The following is a 19,570-nucleotide window of genomic DNA, read 5'->3' as shown; positions in this document are numbered from 1 at the left end:
GTCACACCGCACAGCAATGCCCACAGTAATTGCTAACATGGGCCATAAAACTATCATGACTGACTGAGAAGAGTCAAGATTTACCCCAAGGCTGCAGAGAAGACCCTGAAGCATATCAGAACCTAGATAAAATATTTTATTGACAAGGAAAAAGAGAAAGAAGAGACAAAAGGGCAACTGGAAGTGTAAGAATGGGAATAAATTTATGTTTGCCTCCCTACCTAGATGGTAAGGGTAAAGGAATATATCTCATGTCATTTTCATATCCCCAGTAACCAGTATTTTGCCTCCCACAGAAAATGTTTTGGGGAATATGTACAAACACATAATGGTGAAGCTCCTCTAATCAGGAAGGCATATACTTGAAGTCGTTTTCTCAAGAGTGGAAATGACTTTAGGCTCCTACATAGACACTTTGTCTCCTAAGCCATCTCATGTCAATTGCTCTGTGTTCAAGAGAGCACCATGGTTTCACTGGGGCAGCAGGCAGGTACCATGTAAGTGAGAAATCAGATCCAACAGATGCATCTAGAAATGGTCAAGACAAATAATACATTCTCTGCATTTTAGACAGTTTCCTCAGGTGTAGCCATGAGATTACATGCCCTGAATGGCTGTCATAGCATTGAAAGCAAGGAAATATAGTCCTCATTCCCATCTGTTGAAGGGGACAATGACTATTGAAGAAGGCCACTGAATTCACAAATATATCACATTCTAGAACCTTCTTACCCTGGAGGTTGGAGGGAAGACATTAATGATAAATATGAAAACAGGCAATTAATCATCAGCCACTGCAAGATGAGAAATTCTTCAGAAGTTTGTGTTAATGGAAGGATTGCTATTTTCGATCTTCTGGTTTTTTCTATCCCTGGATGCCTTGCGTAATGTGAGACAAACCTCAAGGGAATGTAACCAGCCACCCAAAATGAATGCAGTCAAGTGAGAAGTTGCAGAGCTGTGACTTGGAGCAGTATTATGAATTACTCTGAGAAGGAGCTTCAGCTCCCAAGTTCAATCATGGGCTTGGAATGTATTCCAGAGGGTGTTCAGAGCCAGGGAGAGATGATGTCAAATACTAGTTTCAGAAATACCAAAGGTTGAATGACTCATGACCTATCACTAATCTCAACCTTCAGCGATCCCCTAGCCCCAGAAGCTATATTTAGTCAATATATTCAAATGGAAATATAATGGGTAGATGAGATGTAATAATGAGGAGTTAAGAATTTTAGTGAACAAAAATAAATCAGCTTTGAGGCTTAAGGCAGAAAAGAAGAGAGTAACAGAGAATATTAATACATGTGTTTGAAAAATATTTCCATAAATGAAGTAAAACATACAGGGAACCTAACATGCATTCCAAGGAATAGGATAATTATGGATAAATGTGGGTTTTCTCAAAGTATGCTTTCTTTGGGAGGCTTCCATTTCTAATAAAAAGTATTCATTTTAAGAATGAACAATGAGTTTACCTTGGAGGGATTCTTTTGGTCTTAGCTGTTGGACAATAAACTCTTTCTCTTTTTTATTTTTCAGTTTTTTCCCCACATTCCTTTGCATCTCACAAACCCAACCTCATGCCTTACCGTGGTTTTCAAAACATTAACTGATCAACATTCAAAAAATACATCAAATTCCTTCTAATTGTTCTTTGATTCAAAATATTCACAAGAAAATCTAAGGAAATGTTTCTCAAAACGTTGAACCTCTTATTACAGAATGCTCTAGTGTCTGTTAGGTATTTATCTACTTTGATACACTGTTAAATCTGATTAAATTCATCACGCTATCCTTACTAAAGTTAGTAACATTCAACTAGTATTAATGAAATTGATTCAGAAATTGTGCAAAATGTAATTGTGTTGATATAGTCAATAATGTGCTTAAACAATTCTCTAAACAGTACACACAAGAATCTGCTCTATTCTTTAATACAGGTGTAATTTTCTGCAGGAGCAAGTATTTTAAATTAAATAACCGAATAATATTTGAATTATTCACTTCCTTTAGCTATAGCTCCCCTTTAAGTTTAGGAATAACATATAAATGTTTGTCTTTTCCCCTTTACTCCCACTGTCCCCTTGTCCCTAATGCAAAAAAGACCTTTGTAAATCTTTGCCATGACAATGAACTTTGAAGCAATTATTAATGGCAATTTGATTATCCAGCATCAGGAACTTTCTAGGTCATTTTGTCAGCATTTCTGCTTTTCCAAATGCATCGTTGTGTTAAAAACATCCCATTTTTCCAGTAAGGAAAAGTTATTATGCAGACCCACTTAATCAGCCTTTCAGTGCATTTACTAGGGCTCCATAGAACTCAAAAATGTCATACTTTTGTTATGCTGATGGTTGAGTATTATGACATGCATATAAAAATAAAATTAAGCTAGTGGGCTTAATCCCATTTTATTTGTCCTGTGTGTCTCCACGGGGCACATCTTGTCCATTTCAAAGTCATTTTAACGGTTTGCATCAATATGCCATCTTTTAACTGGCTATTTAAAAAAAAGATGGTAGACCAAATGTGGTGGTTTATGCCTGTAATCTCAGCACTTCCTGAGGCAGAAGCAGGAGGATCAGTTGAGCCCAGGAGTTTGAGACCAACCTGAGCAACATAAGGAGACCCTGTCTCTAAACAAAATACAAAAATTATTTGAGCATGCTCGTGCACATCAGTGGCCCCAGCTACTTAGGAGGCTTAGGAAGGAGGATGACTTGAGCCCAGGAGGTTGAGGCTTCAGTGAGCTATGATCACACCACTGCTTTCTAGCCTAGGTGACAGAGTGAGATCCCATCTCAAAGAAAGAAGAAGAAAAACTTTTAAAAAATGATTGGGGCTTATAGAGTATAAATGAAAGAAAATCTTTAATAGGGAAAACCAAAGACTTAAATTTATGTGTTGCGAATGGGCCTGTTGAAAGAGCTGTTTATTATTGCTCTTTCAAAAATAATTTATCCTGAAATTAGTGACTTCCATTGACTTAAGTAAAATAGGAGCTTTTGGCTTCCATGCCCTGTGTATTATAATCAAGGCCCTCAGACCTTTCAGGTGTTTTGATTATAATAATTCTCATCACTTTACTAGGGTATGTTAGTTCTACTCACAAAAGTCTAATTCTTGTAAAGTTTATCTTTTTCTTCTGTTGCTTGTGTTTTTGGTGTTGTATCTACAAACCCATCGCCTAATCAAGGTCACAAAAAATTTACTGCTATGTTTTCTCCTAAAGGTTTTGTAGTTTTAGCTCTTACATTTATACACTTGATCCAATTTGAATTTAGTTCTGTATGTTATGAGGTAAGGATTCTTCTTCTTTTTTGTGTATGTGGCTATCCAGTTGTCCCAACACTGTTGAAAAGACTGTTCTTTCACACTGAATTGTCTTGGCAATTGTTGAAAGTCAGTTGACCATAAATTGAGGGTTTAGTTTGGAAATCTCAGTTCTATTTCCATTAATCTATATGTCTTTCTTTATGCCACTACCACATGGTCTTGATTACTGTAGCTTTGTTGTAAGTTTTGAGAAGTGTGATTCCTCCAACTTTGTTCTTATTTTTCAAGATTGCTTTGGCTATTTAAGGTTACTTACATTTCTGTATGAACTTTGGATCAGCTTGTCCCTTTTTTCCAAAAAAGCCTGGTGAGATTTTGGTAAGAATTGTATCTTTAGGCCAATGGTGGGCAGTAGTGTCATCTTAGCAATACCAAGTCTTCTGTTCCATGAACATGAGATGTATTTCCATTTATTTGGATCTTCTTTAGTTTCTTTCAACAACATTTTGTAATTATTAGAGAATAAGTTTTGCACTCCTCTGTTTAATTTAAATTTATTTTTTAAGAAGAGCCTTTTAAAAACAGAATGTTTAGCTTTCTCAGCATTTGTGCCTTCAGCAAACATGTCAGAGGCAGCTGGCTTATATAAAAGAACAGTCTTCCAGCAATAAATTCTCATCAGGAGGCAGTCAGAATTAAAAGAGTGAGTTTTGATGCTATAATCCTGGATCTTCTACTTCCTAGCAATGGAAACTTGGGCAACTTAACTCTGTGCCATTTTACTATGTGAAATGGGTATTTTCTTTTTATTAAATAGTTATACCACAGAGATTTTTTTGTGAAGATTAAATGTTTAATATATATACAGTCCAAAAACCTGTAATTGGCACATGGTAAATAGTTAATAAACGTGCATTGTTGTTATTGTTACAATGCCCTATCTTTCCCCAAAGCACTACTACAGATTCTATTTGAGATTGAGCCATTACCTTCTGGTGTGTTGAGGCAGAAGAAAGGCAAAGAATAACTGCTCCAGCTCTTAGACTCTGTTTTCCCACTATTGAGGAGCCTTTCTAAGAAAGCACCACTGTCTTCCTTGCTTATTGGGAATCTGGGGTTTGTTTTGTTGGTGTTTTATAGCTGGCCAACTGGCTGGAAACTCCTCTGTTGAGATGTATCGCCAAGTGCTTCTGTCTGGTTGTCGCTGTGTGGAGCTGGACTGCTGGAAGGGACGAACTGCAGAAGAGGAACCTGTCATCACCCATGGCTTCACCATGACAACTGAAATATCTTTCAAGGTAAGGTTTATGAATGTTACTAAGAGAGGCAGCTGGGGACACCTGATTCCTTTTGGTTAAAGCCTTCTAAGGTAGAAAGTCCCAGTCATCACAATTAAGTCCAAAGGCTGTTAATCATCTTTGCAATTTCAGAGGCTAAAATTTGGCTGTTTATTCATGAATAATTGGCATCAGGTGAATTAATCCATGCTAACCAAATTCTAAGGAAACTGTCTTGTGAAAGGAAATATCAATGTATTTGTCTTGTCCTCTTTAGCACTCTTACTCCTAATTTCTTGCATTTTATTTTTGTGAAATGTACATACTTAAAGAATACAGACAACTTATTTATATGCTTTAACTAATGGCTATAAAGTATGCATCCATGTAACTACCATCTAAATTGAGAAATAGAAACTTGGGTGTACCTGAAACACTTCCATGTATCCATTCCCATCAGAATGACCTGTTTACCCTCAGAGGTGACCACCGTCCTGACTATTACAGTGATCCCTACTTTGCACTTCTTTAGAGCACAAAGAACAAATTTATGTGCAGCCCTAAATGATGTAACTTCACCAATTTTTTTCACTTGTACGTTGATTCACACTATAGTATACATTATTTTATGACTTGCTTTTTTCACTCCACATTGTTTAGAAAGTTCATTAATATTGTTTCAGGTAATTCTAGATTTTTTGACTTTCTTTTCAGGATGATAATATTAATTACTACTGTTAATTATTAGATAAGATTCCATTCTGTGATGCTAGCTGTTGGAATGGTGATGCCAACCAGTCAAAGACCCCCGGGAACATACCTATGGTCAAGTTGGGTTTGTTTGCTCATACAACAAAGGAGAACACATGTTGTGGGGAGCTGGGGTATCTCAGTGAAAGTGTATTAGAGAGGAGTTACAGAACTTGGGCTTATAGTAGGCGATTTGGGGGACGGTTCAAGGGAGAAGGGTTTTGCAATGGATTGGGTGCTGTCAGCAAGCAGGAACAATCCTATGAGAGGGTATCTTAGTAAATCCTATCTAGGAAGCAGGACTAAAGCTGTTATTGATAAAGATGCATCAGTCATTCTTGTTAATGAGAAATGAGGTGCATTTGGTCTCTCTTCTTTTTCCAACTTTAGCTCTATTTTGCACCACAAAGGGCCTCACATTCATGTGTATGGACACCCAAGCCCAAATGTCTAAAGTCTGTCCACATCTCCTGCAAAGAGCCTTCGCCAGGGGGTTGGGGCAGTTGGAGTAGGGGAAATCTGGGGTCCTAGGTACTTGGAGAGTGACTGGAGAAAGAAGGTGTGGGCTTCAGGGAAAATGTTCTCTTGGCTGACTCAGGCTTTTTCACCCCTTTAAATGGGAATCAGAAGAGAAGGGCTAGAGGACAACCTCTTGCATTAGGTCCCAAGGCATAAGCCCTATTGCCTGGGATACCTGGGTCTCAGGGAAGTGTCACCAACTCTTATCTGAAGCAACCAAGGAAACAGAGTCCAAGTATGTAAGTAACTAAGGTGAGTGGAGACAAGGCCGTTGAAAATGGGAGATTAGAGTACTGAGAAGCTAGAATATGGGATGAATATAATGTTAATATTGTCAAGGTTAGTGAAAAAGCTTTGAATGAAGAAACTGTGAGCCACTTGCCAACTCTTTGCTGAATGAGGGTGGCTCAGTAGATGGCAGAAGTGAAGAGGTAAAAACTCTTTTGGCTGCTTCATGGGAACTAGGATTTTTTTTTTTTTTTTCAGAAGATTGAAAGGTAGTGTTTTAGAAGTAGCATTGAGAGCAAAAAGATCCCAAACCCAGCTTCTTACTGTGAAACACTTGAGATATGAGAAAATACACAGTGATCACTGAAGACAGCAGCTAACAAGAAGCAAGATTTTCAAGGGACAGCCAAGTTTCTGTTTAAACAAAAGGATTTTTCTGATCGAAGTTGCTGTATTAGACAATAATAAAAATTTTTTCAGCAGTAATATCATTCACACCTAAAAATATGCGTATTATGTTGTGCCTAAGGAATATGACTTTTCATGATTTCTTCAACTTAGCCTACAATGCAATAATTAGAGAAAATAGCCCCCTTCACGTAAATTTTACAACAAAGTTGAATATGGGGTTGACGTTAATTCTGATTGAAATCTTTAAAAGTTGTGTCTGTTCCTGAAATTGAGCACGATTATGACCCTTGCATTTTCTTAAGTGGAAAATCAATGTTTTTTAAAATTCCTTCCATAGTCCCGCTTCCTCCCTCTCAGACCTTGCTGTGGTCCTTTGTCAACTACGTAAGATGCAGTTTAACATAGTTGGGCTCTTTAAGAAAAAGTGGAGACAGGTGACCCTCGTGTGGAGCCAGTGCATCTTGTGCTCATCTGTCTGTTGATGGATGATGATGCTCCTGGAATGGCAGACAGCATGCCCTGATGGAGATGAGAGCTGGTGGCACCACACACTGTCCGTCCGCCAGGAAGACCTGCCCCCCTTCCCAGGCCACTGCCCTGTCTACCCTCCAGAGACATTGTGAGAAGCAATTGTTATTTTCTTAATAATTTGAAATCCTCCAAGTTCTCTGAGTTCCTTGGGGGAGAATAAACAGCAAGCATATCCTAAGGCATATTTATTTTATGTGGAACATTTGCTTCTTGGCCTCTGCCTGCCATTGAGTCAACTTGGAGTGACTCTCCTTGTGCACTCGATCATAAAAGTGGTTCTTCAATTACATCTGTAATCCCAGAGTCACGGGCTGATTGAATACATCTTCCTGGGCTCTGGAAGCAAGGCTTCTCAACCATGTCCACACACTTGCCAGCGGGTGAGAGGCTTAAAGACGAAATCTAGCCCAGAATGCTGCTTCCTCTCTGCCTGCTAGAGTTGGGAGTGGGGATGGCTAAAGAGAGGAGTGAATTCATCATCCCAGTTGGTTTTTCCAGCTGTTCCTCCTGCTAATGCCCATAGCAGGATAGACAGTTCTGGCTGAGATGTGGGTAGGTGACAGTGGGTGAGGATGGATGTGGGGAGTAGAAATGCCAACCTATTTTGCAGACAGATATATAGTAGCAAGGATGCTTTGCATCAGGACTGAGACTACAGGAAGGCAAGTAAGTTACCTAGCAAGTAAAATTTAAGGGTGTCTTTGCTCTCAGGGCCGTGTAAGCACGGAGCTGGCACTAGAGAGTGAGTGTCTCTTTAAATTTTGCACTTAGTCGCTTCTCTTGCCTCATCCTAGTCCCAACCCTGCTTGCATGATTATCAGCCTGCAGTCTGCTTTCCCTGAACCCAGTGTGTAAGGTGACTTTGTAAGAAAGAGTAAGAAGAGAAACAGGGCACAAGGCCCTACATAATCTGCAATCCCCCCATTACCTTGTTTCTTACTGCTTTCCCCCTCACCCACTGGGCTCCAACTATACTGACCTTGCTGTTCCTTGGCTGTGCCAGGCTGGTCCCACCTCACAGCCTTTGCACAGGCTCTTCTCTCTGCCTGGAATGGTCTTCCCATAGGTATCTGCCTGGTTATTTCCTTGCCTCCTTGAAGCCTTCCTCAAATGTCACCTTCTCAGTGAGGCCTCCTGGGACCGATCTATTTACTACTGTCACCAGCCAGCACTCCCAATCCCCACGCTTTATAACCCTGACATGCCAACTTTTTAGTATTGTATTTTCCTAAGGCTCTTATCATATCACCTTCTAACAATCTGCCTAATTTGCTTAATTCCTATGTCCCTTGTCTATTGTCTCTTCTACTAATGCATAAGCTCCACAAAGACAGGGCTCTTTGTTCTGTTCCCTGATCTGTCCCAAGTTCTCTTCTTTGAGCAGAACCCGACATATAGTAGGTGCTCAATAAATGTTTTTGGATGAATTTTCCCTTCCCAAAGCAAGTAGATCAAATATAGCATAACCTCCATTTTTAGTCTTTCTTGCCTCTGCTCATCAGATAAGTGAATTTGTCTTTCTCCATCCTACACATAATATGTTGGTAGAGGCAGGGAAAAACATTCCCCCAACATTTGCCAGTTTTAGCTGCCCTGAACATTTGGGCCAGATATTCACAGTATAACGAGACTATATTCTATAGCTCCACTGCATAGCACTGCAGCAAAATACACTGATTGCGGAGTTCATTTTTATGTCCCCCAGTGTATCTGCTTTCAGTGTGTGTGACCTGGAAAGCTTCTGTGTGATAGATCCCAAAAGCAAGAGATCCTATTGGCATTTGTTCCCTATTGACTATATGGGTCAAAATAAAAAGTTATACTCTGGGAAAGGAGACATTCAGCCTCTTTATGAAGGGCTTTTTGTTTTGTAGTCTGGCTTTATTATTTGTCCCATGTATCTGTTTCTATGCCTCATCACATTAGTCTTCCTGGTGGCCTAGACATAGCAATTCACCACTTGGTTTTCATTCTGTCTTCTCCCATCCAATAGCCTTTCTCCTTATGCTTGACACCACCCACCCACCTCTTTCCCTGAGTGATTTTTCTCCCTTTAGGCAGCTTCCTTTTAACCGGCAATTATACAAGATGGAAAACTGGATAATGTAATAAAATATATGAGGAAAATGTATTAAATTTGAGTAGGTTAAATTGAGCATTTCTGAAAATAAAGTGTCATTCATTCCCTGAGAGAAACAATAATTTAGGATGCAATTTCACTGCTACCTAAATGCACATATAAAATGGATATCCAAATACACCTACTGTTGTCTGTCAAGGATAAAGGATTTCAAGGGCAGTTTGTCTCACTGGAGTTTCGTAATTGAACCATACGGTTTATAGATTATTGAATCTAGTGCTACAAGTCTCTGAAAAACAGTTTTGGCTTGATAAGGAACAATGGAGCATTACTGTACTTTCACATCCAATGTCTGCCAATTATGGCAAGTATGAAAGAGTGAAACTTAAAAGCGATAACTGGTTTTCTCATTCTGACTGATCATGCACACCATACAAAATATTTCAAAGGCACAAAAGCATGAAAGTTCTCCAGTGGAACTTCTAAAGTTTTCAGTTGCTCTTAACTAAAAATTATTAGATGAAATTTAGTAATTCTTTTTTTTTTGGTTTAATAATTGCAAAAGGTTTCCTAAGCTGCTAGCTAAAGTTATCGTAGAGATGGGGAGAGGTGGACAGAGAGAGGAGGGAGAAGGATGGGTGAGAAAGAGAGAAAGGTGAACGCAGAAGGCAAGGATGCTCTCTGGAGCTGACTGACAGGGGTCCAGTACCAGCTCTTCCATTCAGTTGCTGCAAGACCTTGGAGAAGCTTCCTTCCCAGTGCAAGTTTCCTTTGTTACCAGCAAAATGGAGATGATAATAGTGTTTACCTCCTGGAGTGATTATAAGTAAGCATTCAGTAACTGTACTTAATACACAAATATTGCTTAAACTATGCATGGCATGCAGTGACTACTCTATAAATGTGAGCTTCTGATGTTATCATTGAAATGCATAAAAGTCAAATCTTAGCTTTCTTTCTGTAAATATAATGGTTGTGTATTACATGGGCATGGACTTATTAAGCCAGAGTGAAGGTGGGGGGCTGAATTAAGTTATCTGTAAGGCTGCCATGGTAGAAGCTGTGGGCATCCTCTACGCTCAACCCATGGCATCCACTTCACTTCCAGGAAGGTACCAGAAGCCCAAATTGTAGTAAACTAAACACAGCCCAGGCCTTGGTTAGGGGTCCAGTAGGAGCAGAGAAGGGAACAACAGATGAGCTTGGATGCTCCACTGCAAACAAGAGTCCTAAGTCAAGCACACAAGATCAGAAGTACACAATGTCAGAGGCAGGACAAAGGGAAAAGCAGGGGAAGCAAGACAGGAAAATCTAGGAACCCCAGTGGCCCAGTTGTAGTTCAGACCACACTAGCATCCCCACTGTGGGAAGAGAGAATGAAACCCAGGGAGCTACGAAGATGGGGGTGCATGGACTCCCTACAATTCTAAGAGCAGGCCCAGAGAAGCACTCACATTTTATCAGCCTAAGATAAAGATATGAGAGAGATTTGACCTGAAGCTAAATACTCACTTCCTAAATTAGAGGAGGGGAGGAGGGGCTTACCCACCTTCAGATTTAACTCTCCTTGGCCTAAATACCAATGAGGCGAGCCCACAATCCACTTTCATTATTAAAGGTGGCTGGAGAAGTTCTCAAATAGACAACGAAGAGAGCCATCATCAGAAAAGTTAGCAAAGCTGGCCAGCACAGTCCTCATGCCTGTAATCCCAGCACTTTGGGAGGCTGAGGCAGGCAGATCAGTTGAGGTCAGAAGTTCAAAACCAGCTTGGCCAACATGGCAAAACCCCATCTCTACTAAAAACACAAAACATTAGCTGAGTGTGGTGGTACGTGCCTGTAGTCCCAGCTGCTTGGGAGCTAAGGCACAAGAATCGCCTGAACCAAGGAGGCAGAGGTTACTATGAACCGAGATCATGCTATGGCACTCCAGCCTGGGCAACAGAGAAAGACTTCATTTCAAGAAAAACAACAGGTAGCAAAGACTAACTACACTTTTATTTACATGTATATTTGAAGGACTTTAAAAAAAATTAAAGCTCAATGTTTATTGGAAATTTCAGCCATGAAGTTGTTAAAAAATTAATCTAGGGCCGGGCGCGGTGGCTCAAGCCTGTAATCCCAGCACTTTGGGAGGCCGAGATGGGTGGATCACGAGGTCAGGAGATCGAGACCATCCTGGCTAACACGGTGAAACCCCATCTCTACTAAAAATACAAAAAATTAGCCAGGCGTGGTGGCGGCGCCTGTAGTCCCAGCTACTCGGGAGGCTGAGGCAGGAGAATGGCGGGAACCTGGGAGGCGGAGCTTGCAGTGAGCTGAGATCTGGCCACTGCACTCTAGCCCAGGCAACAGAGTGAGACTCTGTCTCAAAAAAAAAAAAAAATTAATCTGGCTATTGAATATGAATCAACATTCAACCTTCTATAATACAAAATTACATTTACTTTGGTTACAATCAAGTTTTAAGCTTTGCTTAAGCCAATGATCAGACTAGTCCAAAGGTCAACAAATTATCTTCTGCAGGCCACATTTATCCTGCCATCTGCTTTTGTGAATTAAGCTTTGTTGGAACATAGCCACATCCAATTGTTTGCATATTATCTGTGGCTGCTTTGGGGCTATGCGTTAGTCTGGACTGGCTCTCTTTCTAGAGAGACAGAGTTATTAAAAGGAACTGGCTCATGTGGTTATGGAAGTTGAGAAATTCCAAGATCTTCAGTTGACAAGCTGGAGACCCAGCTGACCTAATGGTACAATAGCAGTCCTGATCCAAAGGCGTAAGAATAAGGAGAGGCAATGGTGTAAGCTGCAGTACAAGTCCAAGTCTCAAGGTAGGAGAAGACCGATGTCCCAGCTCAAAAACACTCGAGCAGAAACAGCAAATTCTCTTTTACTCTGTCTTTTCTTTCTTTTTTTTTTTTTTTTTTCCTCCGATTCAGGCTTCCAGTGGATTGAATGAGGCCCATCCACATCAGGGAGGGCAGGCTGCTTAACTCGGTCTACCAATGTAAATGTTAATCTCTTCCAGAAACCCCTCACAGAGACACCCAGAAGAATGTTTAACCAAATATCTGGGCACCCCATGACCCAGTCAAGTTGACACATAAAATTAATCATCACAAGCTTCAAAGGCAGAGTTGAATAGTTGCCATAGAAATAGAAGTTCTATGTCCAGCAAAGCCTAAAACACTACCTGGTCCTTTATGAAAAATGTGTGCTGATCTCTGAGCTAGTCAATAGAAGAATAAATGGGAATGCAACTAGATGAATTCTGTTTCTCTTCTGTTACATATCAGGAGTTCATTCATTCATCTGAAAGTATTTTGTGAGCATCTAGAATATGCCTTAGCAGAACAGTGAAGAGAACAAGTTCTTACCTCAAGAAGTTTACACTGTCTAGTGAGGAAAGATATATCAAAATAAACACAAAGATACAGTGCATAGAAACATGCCCTTTAAAACAATCTAAATCAGTGGGCAAGGAAAAGAGAGAGCTGAGTTATGCTGTCTGGATGGTGGAGGCAGGCCTTTGGTAAGGTGATGTTTAGGCACAGATGCTGTACTTACTCCCAAATCAATGCAATAAATCATGCTTTCATGTGAGTATTTTTGACTGAAGGAACACAGTGCAAAGATGGTGAGATGAAAGCATGCCTGATATATTCAAGGAAAAGCAACAAGATCAATGGACTGTATCCAGGTGACAGAGAGGGAGAGGAAAAGGAGATGAATTTAAAGAAATGGCAGGTGCCAGATCAAGTTAGGCTCTGTAGATGATGATAATGAATTTGGATTTCATTCCATGTGAAATGGGAAGTCATTGGAAAGTTTATTAAAAGGAGTGAAACTGTCTACTCATGTTTAGGAGCAATGACTCTGGCTATGGTGTGGAATACAGCGGCAAGCACTAGAAGCCAGGAAAGCAGTAAAAAGACTCTGTCAGTCAGCTTCTCCTAGGTTTTTCTGCAATAAAAAGAAACCCCAGGATCACAGTGATTTACAGCCACAAAGGTTTACTTCTCACTCGGGTTAGATGTCAGCTGTGGCTCTGATTGCTATTGTTTGGAATTCATATTGAATGAACAGCCCCCATCTATGATATCACTGGACTCATGGGAGAAGAGAAAGAGAAATGGCTGGACAACAACATGATGGATCTTCAAGACTCTACTCAGCAGCAGCACATGTCATTTTCACACCCAGGCCCTTGGCCAAAATAAAACACACGGCCAAGCCTATGGTCAACAGAGTGTGTAGATAGACTCCTCCCAAAGGAAGGGGGAAGCAAATAAGTGGCAATGATGATAAAATCTAACACAGCAGTGACTGCAGTGGTTTTTGTATTAGGATGATAGCAGTGGAGGTGCTGACACTTGACTGTACTCGGGATCTATTTTGGACAAGACTGCTGAGGAATTAAAACATGTGAGAGAAGGAGAGGAGGCGAGAATGGCTCTACTGTATTTATCCTTTACCTGATACACTAGTGCCAAATTTATGAAATAAACAAAATCCAGCCCTTTTTTTCCCACACTTAGTATCCACATCCTTGATGACCTCTATTCTCAGTTCTTTTGAGGGCTTTGCTCTTAGTTGGCTGAGATTATTAGCTACATGGAAGTTACTGCAATGGTTGGGTATTAATAAGCTCTAGAGTCAGACAAATCTTCCTGGGGTTTAATCCCTTCCTGGGATTCTCTTCTCTATGACTTAAGGTAAGTCAGTTAATATCTCTGCACCTTAGTTGAACTGAGAATATATAACCATGATGAGCTGAGTCCTTTGCCTTCTCTTGCTGCGTCTTCACAACAGATCTGTGAAATGAGGTTTATTGCCTCCACTTTATAGGTCAGCAAACCAATACACAGAGGCATTAAGTGATTTTCCCAAGGTCACACAGCTTGTAAATCTCAGAGGCAAGGATTCAAAAGTCTGTTTGAATCCAAAGCCTGTGCTCAAATAAATCAAATATAGCATTTAAAATCTGGATGTTGCTTACCTTTTATAGTGCTTGCTTTTTTTTGACAGACTCAACTATCATAAAAGTTAAACTGATTATGTATGAAAGATAATCTGTGAGTTCATTTCTAAGAAACAGTAAAAGTGATTCTTCTCGCTCCATGCAGGCAAATCCTTCTTAGAGGATATATGCAAATATAGTACAGAATTAGAAAGCCTTATTTATACTCTAGGGCCAGGGAAATAGCTTTCAGGAGTGGATATAAAGAATGCTATACGTTGAATGGGGAAGGTAGAGACGATAGCAGAAAAGGCTCAGGCGTAAGGAATAGGAGTGGAAATACCTACTTAAAAGGAGAATATGAAAAAAATAAATATAACTAAAAACAAGTGTATGGGAATATGAAACCTCACTACTACTGAAAGTGATATAATTAAATAATAAATGAGACTGCACTTTACTACCATTTAAATAAGAAAAACATTTTTAAGAATAATGCCCCAAACTGGTGAATATGCATTGAAATCTGGTCCTGCATGCCTTATTCTGGGCAATCTAAAATGAAAAGCAATTTGAAGATACATGAGGGACTGTAAGAGTATTCATATTCTTAAATCAAGAATTCCCCTTCCGAGAATTCATTCCCAGAAAATCATTCAAGATATTAGGGAAAAAATGAAGATGTTCTTTGTAGAATTACTTGAATGACAACTCTGCAAATGTAGCTGTCCAACAGTTGGGGAATGGTTAAATCAATTTTGATACCTTTACTTTCTAGAATTTTGTACACATATTGAAACTTGTGGCACATACATTTTTTAAAATGCAGATTGAAAATTGAAGTACTGATACATGTTACAACATGGATGAACTTTGAAACCATGCTAAGTGAAAGATGGTCAGTACAAACAACCATATATTGTATGGTTACATTTATATGAAATAATTAAAATAGGCAAATCTATGAAGACATAAAGTAGATGAATGATTGCCTGGGACTAGGTGTGTGGGGTGGGATGCAGGAATGGGGAGTGGCTGCTAGTGGGTACATGGTTTCTTTTTGAGGCGATAAAAATGTTCTAACTTATATTGAGATGGCACTCGTGTGACTCTGAATATACTAAAAACCATTCAACTGTACACTTTTAATGGGCAGATTATATCTCAAAAAAGTTACATCTCAATAACAATGCTTTTTAAAAATACAAGTTGAGTATATACTGTAACTAAAACTAAACTACATAAATCCATGAGAGACAGACTAGAAGTGAATATAATGAAATGCTAACAATGGTTTGGTTCAGAAAGTGGATTTGTGGGTGAAAATTTTTGCCTTCTCTTACTGTCCCAAATATTTATAATATGATTAGATTTCTTTCATTATTAAAAAATAGATACAATTAGCAGACAGGAGAATCCTCTCCTTTGCATTTCTCTCTCCCCTCCACCAAAATCCAATCTTCTTATAACTTTGCAGAATCAAGAGTCGGAAATAGCACCGTCCAGCAGCCCTGGAAATCCCTTCTAGCCATTTTAGGCCATTTGATACAATTCTCTGAATGGAAAAGACAACTATATTAATAGATTTAATACACCTCAAGAATATACAGATGAAAATTTCTGGCATACTGAATATACATGTGTTCTCATTTTCAGGAAGTGATAGAAGCAATTGCGGAGTGTGCATTTAAGACTTCACCTTTTCCAATTCTCCTTTCATTTGAGAACCATGTGGATTCGTAAGTATTCAACATATTCAGGAAAGAGTCTTTTTCCCAAATGGGGCATACTGAGTAATTGTTTATCAGATTTAAAATTATTTGACATTATTAATGGTGTTCTTCAGTCATGTTATATATTAACTGGCATGTTTTCATTTGTAGGTGATGGAATTCACTTAAAATAATCAACATTAAAATTGTCCATTGGACTTGTAGGATCTATTTTCATACCATAGTATGGTTTTTAAATTAAAATCTCTTCTTTTTGCAATGCAATGGAACATGTTTTCCTACACAATACATGTCTCTGTCATAGATTTGGGGTGCTGTGGGCCACTTTTATAACTCTCCTTCATGAGTTCCTTCTATTGCACACAATTTGAGTCCAACATCACCTTGTGGCAGGTGGAGGGAGAGCTGTGAATTCCATTTTACCAATTTGCACTTACACAGAACTCAGTTCACCAAACCTCCATATTCCCCCTTTTCACTGGCTTTCCCGTTTGTCAATATTTGTATTTGCCAATTTCAAAATAGCCTGCATGTATTGCTGAGCTACACAAAGAAAAGGTTATTTTGACTTCACTGTTTTATATTCATTTTAGCACACATTACCAAAGAGAGACACATTTATATCTGATAGATGTATATTAGTTTATCATGTAGTTTCTCACTTTAAAGAGCTACAGAATGAAAGATTGTTATCCATATTGAATGAAAGCCCCCGCTTTCATTTCAGGAACCTAAGCCAGAATTTTCAACTAAAAGCCAGCAGCACCTGTCCTAATTTGGATTACAAGTTTCTTTTGACCCTCCTTCCTAATGAGAGCCTTTCCCAGGTCACTGAGCCTCTTTGTCCAAGTAACTTGCAACACGTGCTTCAATTCTCTAATTCTTAAAGAGTTCACTAAATATTAAAGATGCAGATTGGTCATGAGCAAATTTCAACTTGAAGAATTTCTAAGTAGTTAAATGTGACAATTTTATAATTATCTGTATTTTTTCAGTTTGCCCTCCAGAAACCCATATTACGTTTACTGGCTTGTGGTTCTGTTTCATTATGCAACAATCATTCAATGAATGATGTAATCCTTTGGCATATAGCTTCTCCAACGCTTCTGAGGGTCAAAGGAAGAGAAAGGAATTTATTCTGTTCCATGCTATTTCTGTTCTTACTCAAAGGGGCACCTCTTTAGAGGCTGTATTTAATACCTAGTTTGCTGTGATGGTTCTGCTTTGCAACTGACTCTGTTAAACAATTTCTCATCTCTGTCCATTCATTTGTAATTGGCCTGTAACAATATGTATTAGTCCATTCTTGTACTGCTATAAAGAAATGCCAGAGAGTGGGTAATTTATGAAGAAAAGAGGTTTAATTGGCTCACAGTTCCACAGGCTGTACAGGAAGCCTGGTGGCATCTGCTTCTGGGGAGGCCTCAGGGAGCTTTTACTCATGGGAAAACAGAGTGGAAGCAGGTGTCTTACATGGCAGGAGGAGGACTAAGAGAGAGTGAGGAGGTGTCACACGCTTTTGAACAACAAGATCTCGTGAGAACTCACTATCACAACAACAGTACCGAGGGGAATGGTGTTAAACCAAAAGAAATCACCCCCATGATCCAATCACCTCCCACCAGGCCCCGCTTCCAACATCGGGGGTTACAATTTGACATGAGATTTGGTCAGAGATGCAGATTCAAACCCTATCACAATACTTTAGCACTTTTCTTTCAGGCATTGTAGTTTCAACTTGAGGACGCTTTTTTTTTTTTAAATAGAAGAAGGGCATCTGGCATACTTTTCTTTTTTCCTTTCTTTCTTTTCTTTTCTTTTTTTGTTTTGTTTTGTTTTGTTTTGGTTTTTGTTTTTTGAGACAGAGTTTCACTCTTGTTGCCCAGGCTAGAGTGCCATGGCACGATCCTGATTCACTGCAACCTCCGCCTCCCGGGTTCAAGTGATTCTCCTGCCTCAGCCTTCCGAGTAGCTGGGATTACAGGCCTGCGCCACCATGCTCGGCTAATTTTGTATTTTTAGTAGAGATGGGGATTCTCCATGTTGGTTAGGCTGGTCTCGAACTCCCGACCTCAGGTGATCCGCCCACCTTGGCCTCCCAAAGTGCTGGGATTGGCATACTTATTTTCTTAAAGAGATGTTTCTATTTAAATTAGACAAAATGAAAGGCTATGGTTCCATTCTGTATTGTCACACCTGCTACACTGAGCTTCCCCTTGACATAGCCAGAAAAATATCAACCGCCACCTCCACCAACATAACAGCTAACCTTTATTAAACATTTTTTTGTGGCAAGCAGTTTTTGAAATATTTTACAAGCCTCAGCTCATGTAAGCCTCACTACAAACCCAGGAGCTTCTAAGAGTAAATATTATGATTATCGCCATTTTACAGATGATGAAACTGAGTCCTAAAGAGGATGAACAACTTGCTCAAGGCCATGTAACTAAAACATGACAGAGATGGGATTCCAATCCAGTTAGTGTGACTTCAAAATGCACACTTTTAACCTTTTAACCAACACATCTCCTACGCCTAAACAGAAGCATCGCAAGCCTTCAAAACATCAAATTCAGACAATGAGAGCATCCACCAGACAATGGCCAGCAAGTGTTCACCTCTGTGGCTTGTAATGCTTAAACACAAGATGGTTTTTGCAGTTCTTCACACCAGTCATGTAGAGATCCAGAACTGGACATGAAAACTAATTTCTGCATCATGCACAAAGGCTAAGAGACTAGTGCCATTGTACTGCCCTTACTGGCTTAAAAATGATAAATTTAGCTATTACAAGTTCATTAATAATTTATATATGACAAAAGAAAACAGGAAAACAGCCTTTCCAGGATGCCATGATTGTGTCCCAAACCACTGAGATAATGTAATGGCAGTGAAATACTAAAAGATAAAATTCTATTGTGGAGGAAGTGGGTGGGAGTTGCTTGCTTCATATTTCCCTTGTCCTTCAGATATCAAAACTGCTCAGCCACCATTCTTTCCTGGGAGGCTAGCACACACCCAAAGAAAACCGATAAGCTTTCCCTTCGCTGTTAAAACCCCATGCTTGACTTGTGAGTCACCTCATCTAGTTCCTGAACCCATAGCAGGCAGTAGCAACACTCTTTCCCACTAAACCTAGAAGTAACCTCAGAATCCTTCTCAGCACAGTGACCTCGGAATAGACCAGCAAGACATCTGACACCTATCTGCTATCTCTGATGAACTATTTTATTCCCCTGTGTGCTGCATATATGGAATTTCAGGTTTAGAACTCTGGTCCCAGCTCACTTGGGCCACACGTCCAAAACAAATTTACACTAGAAAAAAAGGAGAAAAGGACTGGGCACGGTGGCTCACTCCTGTAATCCCAGCACTTTGGGAGGCCAAGACGGGCGGATCACGAGGTCAGGAGATCGAGACCATCCTGGCCAAAACGGTGAAACCCTGTCTCTACTACAAATACAAAGTGGGTGTGGTAGCGGGTACCTATAGTCCCAGTTACTCAGGAGGCTGAGGCAGGAGAATCACTTGAACCCGGGAGGCAGAGGCTGCAGTGAGCCGAGATCACGCCACTGCACTCCAGCCTGGGTGACAGAGTGAGACTTTGTCTCAAAAAACAAAAAACAAAAAGTAATTTATTAAAAAAGAAAGAAAAAACGAGAAAAGCCACTGAAATTTCTGGTTTTGTCTCCCAATATCTGAAGTCACCTATCCATGGACAATAAAAGGGAATCTGCTATTAGCTGCTTTCAATGTATCCTGTTGCTACATCGGAATCCCATGAAGTGTCTTCAAAATGCAG

At 39.7% G+C, this 19,570-nt stretch overlaps 1 protein-coding gene across 3 annotated transcripts in view; it reads left to right on the top strand.

Annotated features, from left to right (window-relative positions):
- Positions 1-19,570, top strand: part of PLCB1 (phospholipase C beta 1) — a 738,719-nt gene that overhangs the window by 546,426 nt on the left and 172,723 nt on the right. For all 3 annotated transcript variants that reach the window (XM_031656114.1, XM_031656115.1, XM_031656116.1), the window contains exons 11-12: positions 4,417-4,574; positions 15,692-15,774. In XM_031656114.1, coding sequence (XP_031511974.1) covers positions 4,417-4,574; positions 15,692-15,774 — 241 coding nt within the window. The remainder of the gene's footprint in view (positions 1-4,416; positions 4,575-15,691; positions 15,775-19,570) is intronic.

The sequence above is a fragment of the Papio anubis genome, chromosome 16, assembly GCF_008728515.1.
Source record: "Papio anubis isolate 15944 chromosome 16, Panubis1.0, whole genome shotgun sequence".
Classification (NCBI taxonomy): domain Eukaryota; kingdom Metazoa; phylum Chordata; class Mammalia; order Primates; family Cercopithecidae; genus Papio; species Papio anubis.
This window is presented reverse-complemented; position numbering and strand designations above follow the sequence as displayed.